Raw genomic sequence first — 14824 nt, forward strand, 5'->3', positions numbered from 1 at the left:
GTAAGTGTGCAATGCTACAACAACGCAAACACAGAACATTGGGCTATCGTTTCAATACGGCGTCACTGAATAAAAAACATACAGTAGAGCCTCTTTCTTAGGACCCTTAAAAGTGTATCTGTAAAACCTGATTGGTACAGCTCTATGATTGACAGCCGATATCACTCGAAAGACCTTCACCATTGCCCACATCAGATCTAGTGTTTTGGCTGAGGCCTCCTCACTGATTTCTCTGGCGCTCTGCAGCTACTTAAGGGGCTCCCACGTACCGCCAGCTCCTGCCCTTTGACCTCTGCTCTCAATAGGAGACAGTAATTAAGGGCTGATTTCTCCTGCAGACTCTCGGCAGGATTAAATATTTCATCACATCCCTTCCCGGCACTAAATAGGAGAGCTCTGAGGAATTGGGACACACCCACCCAGAGCAAAGGGGGATTTTTCTAATGACACTGCAAGCACCTTATGATAAACTATAGGGTTAAAGAGCACATGCTGTACACACAAGGGGACACTTAATCATCCAGTACCCACCGCGGGGAACAATTGATCATCTCCAGGGCTGTTTGTACTGTGACTACGCAGCTTAAGAGAACAGCCACGACAGTGCACATTTCTTCTTCTCTTTGTTGTTTCTAATAATGTTGGAAAAGGTACAGGGTCATCGAAGCTCTACATCCTGCCAAACCCGACCCATTGTTACTTTTTATACTGTATGGCAATGAAAGGAATGATTAGAAAAATATGAATCGCAATGATTGAAAAGTCCGTTTGCAAAATAGACAAGTAATTGGAAAACTATTTTTAAGTACAAGTGCATAGCCCTTTTTAAAAACGAATTTATACAGATACAGAAATGGGTCCTTGTGGTCTTACAAACATTTTGAAGGCATTTTCTTCCTCGTGTGCGGAGCCGCCAGACTTTGAAAACCCGCGTCTTTGCGCTTTCATGTCAAAAATGGCTAATGGTCGAAAGATCCACATGGTAACTTTAAATGAAGAAATTCAATTCAACAATATGCTTATTACTTATTCATTATCTTTTTATTTGTAAATATATCATGACAATTAAATATACACAAAAATCAGGATTCAGCTTTCAAAACCAGAGAACAATGTGAACGTCACATCATAGTACCGTACTTTCCGGACTACAAAGCGCACCTGCATATAAGCCGCAGCAGCTAAATTGTCCGTCTGTCTTGCTCTCGTTCTGTCTCTCGGTTCCACTTTTACTTTGGCGCGCTACCTACTCTTTTCCGGCCTCCAGCTTTTCCTGCTGGAGCCCGCGGCTTAAAGGTGGCGGGCGCGGACCGGTCATAGAGCCCATAGAGTTAAAGGTGGTTAATTGTCACCTGTAAAATCCATAGATTTAGGAGGTTCCCTAGTGGCCGTTAGCTGTACAAAGAAAAATGAGGAAAAAAGTCGCGGCTTATCGTCCGAAAAGTACGGTATTCATTTTTATTCATTCACACATTTTTCATTGACTAACTCAGTGAGCCGTTTAACTTTGCTCCGCCTTCTGTAATAATAACTTGTTGTTTGCATGACTCCCTTTTGAAATGGAACACTGGTTCCCAATCATGGCTGGTTATCCTGCGTGGCAGCTGTAAACAGACTCTTTGTCTCTCACAGCGACTCAATAGATTTAACAGGTGGATGCGAGATGCATACTAACATGAAAGTGTATAAGACAGTCAGTCTCCCCTCCAGCTAAGTGGCCGGTTCAGAGACAATGTCATCTCTGTCAGAGGCACCGAGGGCTGCAGTTTTGATCGAGTTGAACACAAGGCACGGAGGGAGAGGAAATGGAAGGAGCCGTTAACCTTTTCAGTTGTTGAATAATGGAAATGCAAATAATGTCAGGCCCGGTCCGGTGTCACTGCTAATTTATCCTGCACTGTATTTTTAAGGGTATATCCTTGGGATTCTATTGGTTTTCATGCACTTACTCTATCTATAACTACTCGTGTATAGCCATGCGTGAGCTAATCAAAAAGCTAGAAACTAGTCTTTTAACTGGCATACAACAAACAGTATTGTTCACATAAAAGTCTCAAAATGTCAATCTTTGAAATGCAAATCTGAAATGACTAGACGAGAAAGTCATTATCTGTCAAATATCTCACGTTTAAATACATATGTTTCTAGAGATTTGGAGCTCAGCAACATGCGTTAATGTCATAAAGGAACCATGTAACACTTTGTAATCCTTCCTGACAAACCAAAAAAGTACGCCTGCATTGCCAGCAGCGTTCTTGAAACCCTTGTCTGGCCCATTGGAGTCTTTTAATTCCGTTTCTCCTGTTTGCAGTGCGTACCAGGTGGTGGTGGAGGAGGAACGTCCACGCAGAGCACGAGGCACCGCGGAAATCCTGCGCTGCTACCCAGTTCCCATTCACTTCCAGAACGCCACGCTCCTAAACTCCCAGTACTACTTCACCGCTCAGTTCCCCGCCGGCGGCATCCACTCGCCCCAGCCCTTCACTGTGGGGGACAACAAGACCTACAACGGCTACTGGAACGCCGCTCTGCTGCCTCAGAAGAGCTACAGTATCTACTACCAGGCTGTCAGCACTGCCAACGGGGTGGGTGCTTCGAAAACATGTATTGTATTCATGCAGTTCAGTTGAAGAGGCACGTGTTTCTAAATAGGACTGTATTCAAAAGTACAGCCTGACCATTCTGTTTTCTTTACAACTAGTGGTAGAAAGGAGGCTAACCAAGAATCTAACTGCAATACCTGACTTTATTATTTCCATTTTCTGATGCATTGTACTTCTACTCGACTACATTTTAAAGGGGAATATTGTAAATGTTACTTTACTACATTTATTTGGCATTTAAATATTTTAAAAAGCAAGATATGATCAGTTTAAATGATTGAGTGGTGTAAACAAGCAGAATCCCTTTGGCCCATAAAAATCTGCATTTGTGTTATTTATCAATTATCCAGTTATATGACACATAAATTATTCTACTCTCTATAAGGAATACATTTTGAGCCTGTAAACACATTATGTTTAAATAATTTAGGACTTAAGTAAGTTACAATTAGTACATTTATAAATGTACAGGTATATAAATAATTCTTCCACTGCTTGTTATAAAAGAAAATATAATTGCAAAGACGACAAACCGAGGTCGAAAAATAACACTTTACATGCTGAGTGTTGAATTCCCGGGTTGACAGTTTATTGTTGGCAGCGTCTCTTACGGTACCGTGCTAATAGGCATATAATATACCTCTGCAACTTGACGATTGGATTAGCATAGTCGAGAAACGTCTAATTTGTTTACTTAATTTAATAAACCTCAAGCACTAACATCAGAATAAACAAATGCCACAGAATTGAAAGTAGTATTGTTTTCTAGTGTCTTAAAGAGGACTGACTCTAACCTTCTGCCTAGTCAAACATCGCCTTTTCTTTTTAAATCCTTTGCATATCCACTTTAAAGTATACACAAAACAATGCTAAATACTATGGTGGGTTAAGGAGACTGAACGGCTGTCAGATTGATGGACTGGGCTCCTGAAAGGGGCTGAGTAGAGAAGTCCCTGACTCTACAAAGAGGCAGACACATGCACACAGCAGCACAATTGCATTTGGCCTCTGATAGATGTGTCAGTCCTCCGGTGGGCTGTACCAACAGCACTGTCTCCACTCTTAATAAGCTGCAGCAGGGTCAAGCATTGAATACAGAGCTGTGTGCGTTGACATGCGCTCTGCCTCCATTACCGTGGCCCCGTCCTCCTGCCTCTGCCTATGGAGCTGTATGCCGCATACCAGACGAGCCTTTGATCAATAGCATTTAGGAGAGGCAGTTGTCCCCGCGGTAGTTAAGTGTGGAAGGCAGGAAACGACAACGGGGTTACCGATCTCACAGGTCGCAGCCTCTGTCTTCGAGTGGCCCTCGGAGGAGCCCTCCCTCCGCGGAGACACAGCCGACAGCGCAATGGCAACTTCAAGAGCCCAAGCGATTACGGTCCTGAATTAGAATCACCATAAACAGCCTCCTTGAGAAACACCGTCACGTCTTTTAAGAAAGGCAATAGAAGTAACGTGAGGCCGGGCTGAATCCAATTAGCGAGTTTGCTCTTGAGAGAGAAGCACCGGCGGCCTGAAACTTTCCAGGTTGAACTGGTGAGCGATGTGAAGAGGCTGATAGTGCTCTTCCTCGCACACACAGAATGGACGAGCCCCTCGTTGACACGGCAGAAAGCTCTGTTTCTGTGAAATGTCCACATTCAATGCTTTGTTTTACACTGGCCAAGCACTCTCCTTCATGAAGCCATTACCGTCATATACTGCAAGCTTTAATTGATGTCTAACCATGTTAGAGTGTTGGTCCTCTTAGACTAATTAGCACTTAGAGAAGGTGAGTGCCATCCATGTATAGTTGTTGTGTTCTATTCAAATACAAATCTAATATAACTTCTAATGTTGCTTTAAACAAAAGCACCATCTGACGGCTGAAAAGCGGCAGCAGTGTGAATACACACGCACCGAGGATCGTCTTCATCATGCCTCTCATGGCCTCTAAATGCTGTCCCTCCCATGTGTGCTCACTGCTCATTGGACAGCTTGGCTGGGTCAAATCCAGGGCCACATCTCTCATGTCTTTTGTGTTGTACTCATTCCCTTTCCGTTCCTGTCTGCGTCCTTTTTCCTGTTCAACAGACCGTTGTTGACAACAAACTTCCCTGCCAGCAGCGAGAGCCGCGTTTCCTTTTTTTCTGTGTGTTGTTGAAGGCTGTTGTGAGAGCTCAACCTCCATTACATATTCAGCAAGGCTCCCCGACGTGTCGTTTTGGAGCGCCGCATGCTGGGTCGGTGTCGCTTGTCACAGGGCTCTGGTTTCTCCACAGTGGCTGACCACCTTGATCCGCGGGCTGCCGACGGATCGCTGTTGGCTGACAAATCAGCAGCTCAGCACCACTAATCTGTGCTGTAGGCCCTCTCGCCTAGCTGCGTTTTGCGTCACAGTCATTGAGCTCAACAGATGATAGGGGACGGCGTGGAACTGACCGAGCTGTTTTGTTGTAACCCGTGTCTTCTTAGAAAGGTGTTGTTGCAAGTGTGTGTCATTAAACTCTGCATCTCTTTCCCCCCCCTCTTTCATTTGTCTTATTTGCACAGGAGACGAAAATCGACTGCGTTCGAGTAGCCACCAAAGGTAGGGATAGAGCTTAACATCCTGTGCGCATGATTTCTGAGAACGAACACAATTAACATGCACTTTATATGAACCGACAGTCACATCTCGCACACCTCATTAGGTTTATTGGTGATGTTTAATGTGTTACCCTTTACAAATGTCTTAAAAAGACTAAAAATGCGAGTCTTCACATCAATATATTGACCAAGTAGATGTTTTTTTCCATGACTCGGAGACAGCCTATGTGCCCAGTGAGGTCTGTAGGTACGTAGCTATGCTGCCTGTACGTCCTGCTCCACACATTACAGCCAATGAAGTCTAAGCACCATTGATCCAGGAGCAGAATTGATAAGGCCGGAGGGAGCCCCATGTGAGAGATCCCGTCACATGCTCTGACAATCTTGTATATTTTGCACCTCCACTATGGATTTCACGTGGAGCTCCAGATATCTCTACATGGCTCAATAGTTTAAATGAAATGACACGGAGGTAACCGAGGTAGCAGAATCATATAAAGGTAATTTCTCACCTGAAGGGACACGTGTTAATGCACTGCGTATGGCCCGGAGAGATATGTGGGAAATTGCTTTTGCTAACATGGCAAAGTAAATTGTGAAATGCCTTCTAATATTGTGATGTTGCATGATGAAGGGAAATGTTGGTGTGGCTGTTTTTCAGCGTCAGTGTGGCCTGTCTCTTTGTCTCTGTCTCTCTCTACTGCATGCTCTCCTGGATCCACTGACTCGACTCAGCCGCCATACTTGTGACTCAGCTCACAACGCCGTACGTCCGCATCGCCCCGGCAGCCGGGGACAGCCAACTAACAGGTCAGACCCGCTGCTTTCCAAAAACATTCTCTGAGCATCTCAATTATTCTGTCCACAACTTGGTTTGACCCACTACGTGTTTAATGAGGCAGCCATCCTGATGATTCCTTCAACAGGAAAACAAACAAGTGGCATATTGCACGCGTGTGATTGATTCTATGCAGATAGCAGGACAATAAACACAGTGATTAAAATAAAGACATTGTCTTCTACCTTCATCTCCTCAGCATTACTGGACATGAAAGACCTGTTTGAGGTGTGGTTTTTGTATTTGATGTGTCGGTGTTGGAGCTTTCTGACAGGAGTTAATCCCCTTTCATGAATATTTCTCATTATTTTTGGGAAATTAAGTGCTGGTAGGTGTTGTTTGCTGCAGTCGCGACAACTGTAAACACACAAAAAGACGCTGAAGTGCATGTCATAAAGCTCCGGAGAGTTTTCAAGAGTGTCGCGCCTATTAAAATTCTGCTCAGTTTCTCTTCGTTGTGTGTAAAAAAGAAAAAGTAATCTGCAGGCTAGAATGGAAGAGTGTTGACTTGTGGCAGCGAACATACAGCACTCGCATCTCTAATGGGGATTTGTCCCGGACAGCATTTCTGTAAGATTAGCCTGTAACAGTATATTTAGATAAAATGTTCTCCGTCTGTCCAGACATAATTGTTAATATGTCACCTGTCTTGAAAATCCTCCACCTCTCTGCTTTAAAAAGTTGTATCTAAATAAAAGGCCTGGCTGTTGATAGGAGCACACCAGTGCGAGAACAATATGTCACAGCCAGCCCGGGATAGATATTTACCTTTTTGATAGCGAGAGAAAACGGGCGACGCTGAGAGTAAACCCGCTCTAACAGATTGGTCTGACATAACCATTCATCATTCTGAATGTACCCCCAGTGACAGGGAATAATGGTGTTGTTCAGGTGGACAGTTGTCATTCCAGGGACGTTGTTTTCCTCCAAGTGCTTCTTATCACTTCGCAGGGAGCATACGGTGTTAAAACAAGACGCTCCCCTCTCTCTCTTTGCGTCTCCCGTTGTTGGCTATCTCCTCCCAAGCTGATATTTAATGTGTTGGTTATTTCAGGCTTTTTTATCTTCTTGGGTATTATCTCCTACATGTTGTGTAGCCCAGCAACCGTTTGCCCCAAACATGATTAACCAAGGGTAAAGATGATGCGCACTTATCTCTCGCAGTGCAGCTTGATCCTCAGAGCGCAGACGTCCACTGAGGACGGAGCAGAAGGTGGAGTCTTCAGGACAATAGGGAGTCACTTACTTTTAGAAACAAACACTACTCTGAGCCAATACATGTGTATTGATATTTATGGTCCACAGAATGCCACAGAATATCAGAGTATTGATGAATCCACCTCTCTCCTACACACAGTCGAATCAATGAGGAAATGCGGGTGTCGTTTTCTCATACTGATATTTTGCGGTGTCCTTACTGTAAGGTAATTATTATATGTACTGCACTTTGGCTCGACCGAAAATCGTTTTAAAAATGTGCTATATAAATAAAACCTGATTTGATTTGAAATGCTAAAAGTATGGATATGCACTCTCCCGTTTGGTTGGTGTAGAACAAAAGAAATAATGATTGGATCTGTTTCATAGTCTGCCCGATTAATTGCTCGGTTTGATATTTCTGGCATTGTGATGTTTTTCAGGAGCCGCCACGCACAAACCTGACGCTGTGGAGCCGGAGAAGCAAACGGACCACACGGTGAAGATCGCCGGAGTCATCGCCGGCATCCTCCTCTTCGTCATCATCTTCTTAGGAGTGGTACTACTCATGAAGAAAAGGTAAGCCTTTCCTTTGTACTTGTTGAAATACTATTTCACATTTCTGGAAGAGCTTGAACTAACTCGCAGAAAAATAAGTAGTTTCGGTTTCATCATTTTGTATATTTCTCCCTCAAATGGTAGTATTGTCAGTGTTGTGGTAAATAATTAATTTGATCATGTTGATACGCCCCATTAAGGCTGTTTACAGCCATGAGATACAGTGTGCCATGAAAAATTAATCCGTTTCCACGGCACCCTCAAACAAATGTGCAGCGCTTCAATGACATTGGGATGGGAATAGGAAATAATGTGTTGAGGCCTGTGGTTTGGAGGGAGGCGGGGAGGAGATGAGAAAGAAAATATGATGAAAAGGCTCAAAAGAAAGAGAATGGCCACATAGCTGAAGGCTACGTTTACATTAGCCTGGACCCCAGACTGGAGAGAGGTCCTCAGTACATATCCCAGCCATCAGGGGAGCTCAAGCTCAGCAAATATCAACCCCCTTTGTCCACAGCAAAGCTTGAGATAACACCGTCAGGTTCTGCAAAGATTGCTCTAGTTAGGCGAGGAAAAAAGAAAAAACTTAGTTTGCATTAACTTTAATTTACTGTACTTTCCGTTGGAGTTGGATAGCGTGTGTTGAATTAAATAGTAAACAGCAGTGAAGTAGAGTGGGGAGGCATAGATGTGTACTAATACAATCACCATGTACCGTGTTTATTTTTGACGGTAATGTAATATCCTCCATCTTCTGCGTATAGCACAGCGATCAGTGGGTGGGTGTGAAAAGCAGCACTCTGTATTGGAATTGTTTTCAATTAGCCTTAATCAAACCAGAGATGGAGATGACTTCATTGGTTGCATTTCGTGTAATTCACTGTTGCCAGCAGGGAATCGGAGTTGTGTTTAGACATTCAAAGCACTCATTAAGTTTCAACCTGGGAGGTCAGATATGGTAATTCCTTATAGATGTATAAAATGATGTGTTCACAAAAGAGGAGTTTTACCGACAGCGTGGCCGCTCTTGTTTTCCCATCACATATCAATAATATCAATATAATTAGAGTTCTGATCGTATTTTACTGAGCCCCCCCCCCCCCCCCCCCACCCAACAAAGCATGACATGACTCCAAGCGATCACCTTTGCCCTCATGTTCACTAGTGTACCTCCACGTATGCCACCATATCTGATTTTGTTCATTTCTACTCTTTTTTCAAACATTAATATATTTTTACTTTTTCTTTCCTTTTCATTCCATCCCCTCCCCTCCTCCACTGCTTAAATCCTACCACCACCCCACTCGGCAGAAGAACCTATCACTCCTACACTTACTACCTGTAAGTAACCACTTTGTGTAATGTTAGTGCCATGCTTCTCACCCTCACGCTGTTTCCCATGCATGCAAAGAGCCATGTCATCCTCCTCCTGCTCAGAGCCATTACAGAGACCTCACTGTAATCTCTGCTGGAGGAACGGAGGACGCCACCTCCGCGATGAGCGTATCACATCATACCGTATGTCACATTGGCACGACTTCTGACGAAAGCACGCAGACGCAGCTACACCCCCACAGCATTAACCTGCCACTGAAAATACTGCAAACATAATGTCTGTTCGACTTTAAGGAGTTTGCTCATCAACAGCGATGAACTACACTGCCTTAATGATTGTACGGCTGCCCAACTCATGTCTTCAAAGGCGGGGAAATCAATGCAGGAGCTGCTGCATTTTTACTGAGTGTGAATTTTTCATTGGCCTCCGATGATTTCATCTCTGTTGACTTGTCAAAGTAAGAGTTTTTGAAGTGCTTATCACAGTGAATCTATGGTTTAGTGCCTCAATAAGCTTGTCCAAATCCTCTCTTTGCACACTTGTGTATACACTCAGAAATGCAGTAAATCAGTCTAGGATTGGCCATGTTTATCGGTTTTTTTTAAGGCGAAAATGTAAGCATGAGCGAACGTGTTGATCCTACCAATGTGGCTCCATGCATGTGACAATGTGAAGTCGTTCCCTACTCCATCTTTCATCATGAAAACATCTCGTGCTTTTTAGTTTTATTTCCTTGAGCATGTTTTTGGGTTATTGCACGTCCATCCCATCAATTCTATGGTGAGGGTGGAGTTGTGTCTTTAGCTGAAAATACATTTCCCCGGATCCCAGGATAACCTTCTATATAGACGTCTCCAACATCCTAAGACAATAGCCGTAGCGCTCCTATACTCGCTCTTAATAGGACACATGGTTCCGAGGCACACCTCTGAATGGTAAAGAAGCTTATTCTGCGGCTCTGGCTTCACTGCTTTAGCTCACAGGCTCCCCTCGTACGCTCTTTGTGATGGATGCCGACTAATCTGTCTTGAGATGGCTGTGATCAGAGCAGTGAATGGAGGCTGCCTCACATCAAAGAAGATCTCAGAATACACCTGGAGATAATACTACTCTGAATACTCCGCGTGTCACTCATCTTGGATCACAGCTGCATTGGATGGAAAGCCCCGGTGACTTTGGAGAAGTGGTGTCATCAAAGCTAAGCGCGCACCTTGGCCGAGTTAAGCAGGAAGAGATGAGGTTGTCAGTGAAACAATCAAAATATCAGTTTTTGGGGATTTATTTTTTTAACAGCATATGGGTACACATATTTGCATAAAGAGATGATGGTTTCTACAATAACAAGTCAATGCATTATTTTTCACAAGAAGATGGAGAGATAAAGCTAGTTTTCAAACATGTGTTTTAGTAATTATTTGGAAAATGATTCCTCCATTTGAAGGACATACTGTAATGCCTTCGACGGATTTGTCTGGAGGCGCGTTTGCTTTGATTGACAGGTCTTAGGTTAGCCAAATTGGATATTTGGCTGCTAACACGTTACAGGATGCATTCGAACGCTTAAGCCAAAATGGGTCCCTTCAAAAATGAATGTATGTGACATGAACAGCACAACGTCGACGTTTCCCCGCATTCTCCCGTCAAAATGAATTCGAGGGGTTGCGAATGTTGTGACTCCGCTCCAAAAGCTGACAGGATATCAACATAATATACAGTAATATAAGCTGTAATGATTTCCATTTGAAAATGTGCCATGACTGCAGCGAATAATAATGGATAATTAAAAACACGGCTTTGAGAAATTGGAAATAAATAAATTACCTAAGACTTCTGGATCTCTGTAACCAGCAATGTTTCCTTCGGCACAACTGCTGTGATGTAAAATCAAAACATATTTACATGCAAGAGGCCTATTTGAACAATTAATTTATGAGTGGCTCGGAGGTGTTGTATAGCAGTTGATAACAAATTCAATGACGTCTTGATCAACTGTTGTTCCCCTCGTCCTCTAATGGTGCTGTTAATTGTAGACTGGATATTTGGCGCACTGCAAACAAATGGTTTCAGGAGAAATTATAATTATGTCATGTGTTATTTTCACCTCTGTAAATTAAGAGTGTAATACAACACTTTTCAGCTAAATACATCTGGATGTTCATCGCTAGGCCTGCATCACCAATTATTTCTCTACGAGGTAATTAACAGTAAATATTGATGTACATCGTGAGAAATTGACGTTGAAAATGATACTGCAGTGAGCAAGGATGTCCATTTCAATACAACAACCCCCCATCCTCACATGTTTTCTTTATATCTGTCTATGTGCAGTAGCATTTAGGGCTGCACGATGTGCCGTGACGATAATCGTGATATGCGCATGCGTGATATTCACATCGCGTGGACGTGCGATTTAAAAAAAGGCAAATTAACTCAAACACGTCATGTTACAATTATTTTGCTGCTTGCTACAAAAGGAAAACTTGCGCGGCTCTCTTGTCAGGGGTACTTGAGTGAGTGACATGCTGGCTCTGCATGCACAGCAAACCACCAATCACAATCAAACCTCCAAAGCAAACGGACCCGGAGATTAAAGGTAAGAACACTGAATAAAGTAGTTTCATGTGTTTCTCCAGGGCAGTTCGGCGCTGCTAACCGAGCTAGCTCAGCTTGTTGCTCTGATAACTCTGATCCAGACGTCCGTGACTAAAATCCTTCATCCGGTTAAATATAGTTTAAAAAATACCAATTGTATCGCATTAAAGTTCAAGAAAGGATGGTTTGCGGACAAAAAAAACTGTCTTTTCTTCAATTCCTGTATGTTTTCATATCGCAATATATATCGCACGGGGGGGGGGAATCGCAATGTCAGTTTTTTGCAATATCGTGCAGCCCTAGTAGCATTCATTTGAAGCCACAAGAGCATGCTGGCTAATTGGAAGGAAGATTTGCACCTCGAGGTGTTAAGGCCGAGTTAGAAAGGTTCCCACCAAAGTGTTGCTTAAAGTTAAGTCATTATAATGATATTGTTACTTCTTTCGGGCACTAGAAGACTAATTATTAACACTTACAACTTCCAAAGTTTATATGACCAAATTAAGATTTTCTTAAGATTGCTTATCTGCAGTTCTGCTGACAGCCTTCATGAGATTACAACAGCTCTATGATTGATGAACCCCATGAATGCTCTTCTGCATTCATCAAAGTCTTTTAAAGGCATGAGAACATCCTGCAGTCGCCAAAATATGCACTTTGGGTACTTTGCCAGAGGTGGCTGCGGGGGCTAGCTCGCAACACAACATCAGTCAGAGCGCTCATTAGAGATGCAGTTACATGTGTGATCAAATATATGATCGTTCTTTAATCAGGTGTCCGTGTACCGGCCGCCCGTCTCCTGCTGCTGGGGACAGGAGGGGGATCAATAGCACGGGCAAGGGATGCGATTGGGTTTTTATTCCTGAGAGAGTTCGATTCATCCATCAAGCAGGCATGTTAAATACGAGCACACTTACTGTATCACTCTGTGACTGATTGGTCAGGCTTGTCACGTGCTCCTTAAACCTCAGGTATGTGATCTGACTGTGTAGATGTCTTCTATTAACCAAGACTTTATTAATCTGTTCAAATAGGATTTAAAGTTATCCCTCTCTTAAAAGTCACATTTGGGCAGTGGTGGCCAAAATAGAAGTTTGAGGATTGGCATGTCATCGATCTGGCAGTTATGGAGCAACATTATTATTCATTTGTTGTCGTGTTGTTGGCCACCTGGCAAAGTAAGTCCAATAACCCATCTGTTTTTGTTCTGTTTTTGGTCCCTACCGCTTTCTGAGTGAAATGACTGGATCTATAGATGCTAAATGCTTTACTTGGTGAGCAGGTGGTTTGTGTATCTGCTGTTTGGTGCAGAGAAGGTGTACTGTGGATTTGTATAGCTTTTACAGCTGCCTGTTGAGGCTGAAAAAAAAAAAACAGAAACCATGAAGTTGGGCGCTGGATAGCTAAACAACAAGCTAAAACTCTATTTAAAGCTCTTTAAAAATGGGACGACCGATGTTAGACTGATTTATTGAGTTGCATTTACTTCAGAATGTTGTTGCTCTGTGTCTAATTGGTACATTATTTACTCCGTTGATTTTCAAATGATCACGTGAAAGGCCCTTACACACCAGTTACAGGGTCTTGTTTTTAATGTACCATGCCTGACGGAAAAGAAAGTTTGATTACATTGATAGATATATTATACAAATTTGAAGCCATGTTTCCACAACATATCTACTCATGAATTTAGTCTATAAATATTGGTGTTATGTTTTGAGGTTTCTGCCTGCCGTTTTATTGAATCAGCTCAGAGGAAGGGATTTTGTTCAGGACAGACCAGTCCGTATCCATCTGGCAGGTGGTCATTCATATCCTAAATCCCTGATGGTGTGATGAGTGCATACATTTCATTGAGTGGGTCTGATGGTAAACAAACCTGCATGCCACTAGCTGCTGTTACTCACTGAACTCATGCAGTGATATATCGAGAATAGAAAAAATGGCTTCCTTTTTTACCGGAAACACAGACGTGTAAATCATCATTCATGAGAGGCCTACTAAACGCACCATGTATAACACAATGTGCTCAGGGCAAACACCTACATTATGCCTACAAGCCGAACATGCAGCAAGAATCACATTAATTGGTACAAGCTTTGCAGATTTTTGCACCTACGAGCTCTGCATGTTGATGAGGAGGGGAAGAGCAGCTCGAGCAGGGCGAAGGGATCTCATGCTTGGAGTGATTGAGTTTCAGTGCATACGTTTTAAAATGAATTGTCATTTACAAAGTGTCTATCTGTTACACTTTGGCACTCTTGCTACTTACTTAACTATTTATATATATATATATATATATGTGTGTATATATGTGTAATGGGATTCAGAGACAGGCAATTGTAATTGTATGAAAAAAACAGTGGACATTATTAGCACAATACAATATGTATAATATATTTTGTAAAATATGTATAATATTTTTTTACTTATTAAAAGAAAACATTATATTAAATGCAGTTCATTTTATTTCTTGATTTAAATCAAAATGAAGTATATTTAATGATCATTAAATAACATGAATATAATTAAATATAGGAACAAGGAAATCTGAGACTAAAAACGTTTTCTTGTAAGTTTGTCTTGAACTGCCGAAATAGAAAAATACATTTAAAAGAAAAGTACTTTAACAGATTAAAAAAGGAAAAAATCAATGTCTTTCTAAAGGTATACTCTAACATGTTATTTACAATATCTGAACATAAGGCTTTTGCTTTAATCAAAAACAGCATTTTTCAAGGTTCAAGGTTCTTTATTTAGTCAAACGAACATACTGTAGCTACAGTGAAGTTATGCCGATGGAAATCTTGTGTCACAGGCTTCTCCAACAAAACACAGATACACAGAAAATATACAGAGCAAAATAGTTTTGAAAAAGTGAAATAAGAGTCTATAATAAGAGTCTATATGCAAGTTATTGAAATAGGATATATAGGTAAATAATTTTTAAATAATGTTTAAGTAGCAGCCAGATGAATATTAGGGATGTTGTTTCAACAGTTCAGGTGTTTAACAGGCTTATTGCCTGTGGGATGAAACTCCCTGAGTTGAGAATGTTATTGTGTTAATGTTATTTCTAATCTCTCTGTGGTATTTTTAAGCAATAGCTCACGACAATAGCTCATTATG

General features: G+C 42.1%; 1 protein-coding gene across 4 annotated transcripts in view; it reads left to right on the forward strand.

The window, feature by feature from the left end:
- LOC117461989 (receptor-type tyrosine-protein phosphatase mu-like) overlaps positions 1 to 14824 on the forward strand; it is a 190459-nt gene that overhangs the window by 120902 nt on the left and 54733 nt on the right. For all 4 annotated transcript variants that reach the window (XM_071206434.1, XM_071206433.1, XM_034104007.2 and 1 more), the window contains 5 exons: positions 2312 to 2585; positions 5139 to 5175; positions 5910 to 5984; positions 7653 to 7788; positions 9079 to 9108. In XM_071206434.1, the coding sequence (XP_071062535.1) occupies positions 2312 to 2585; positions 5139 to 5175; positions 5910 to 5984; positions 7653 to 7788; positions 9079 to 9108 (552 nt within the window). The remainder of the gene's footprint in view (positions 1 to 2311; positions 2586 to 5138; positions 5176 to 5909; positions 5985 to 7652; positions 7789 to 9078; positions 9109 to 14824) is intronic.

Source organism: Pseudochaenichthys georgianus, chromosome 17 (assembly GCF_902827115.2).
Source record: "Pseudochaenichthys georgianus chromosome 17, fPseGeo1.2, whole genome shotgun sequence".
Lineage (NCBI taxonomy): Eukaryota > Metazoa > Chordata > Actinopteri > Perciformes > Channichthyidae > Pseudochaenichthys > Pseudochaenichthys georgianus.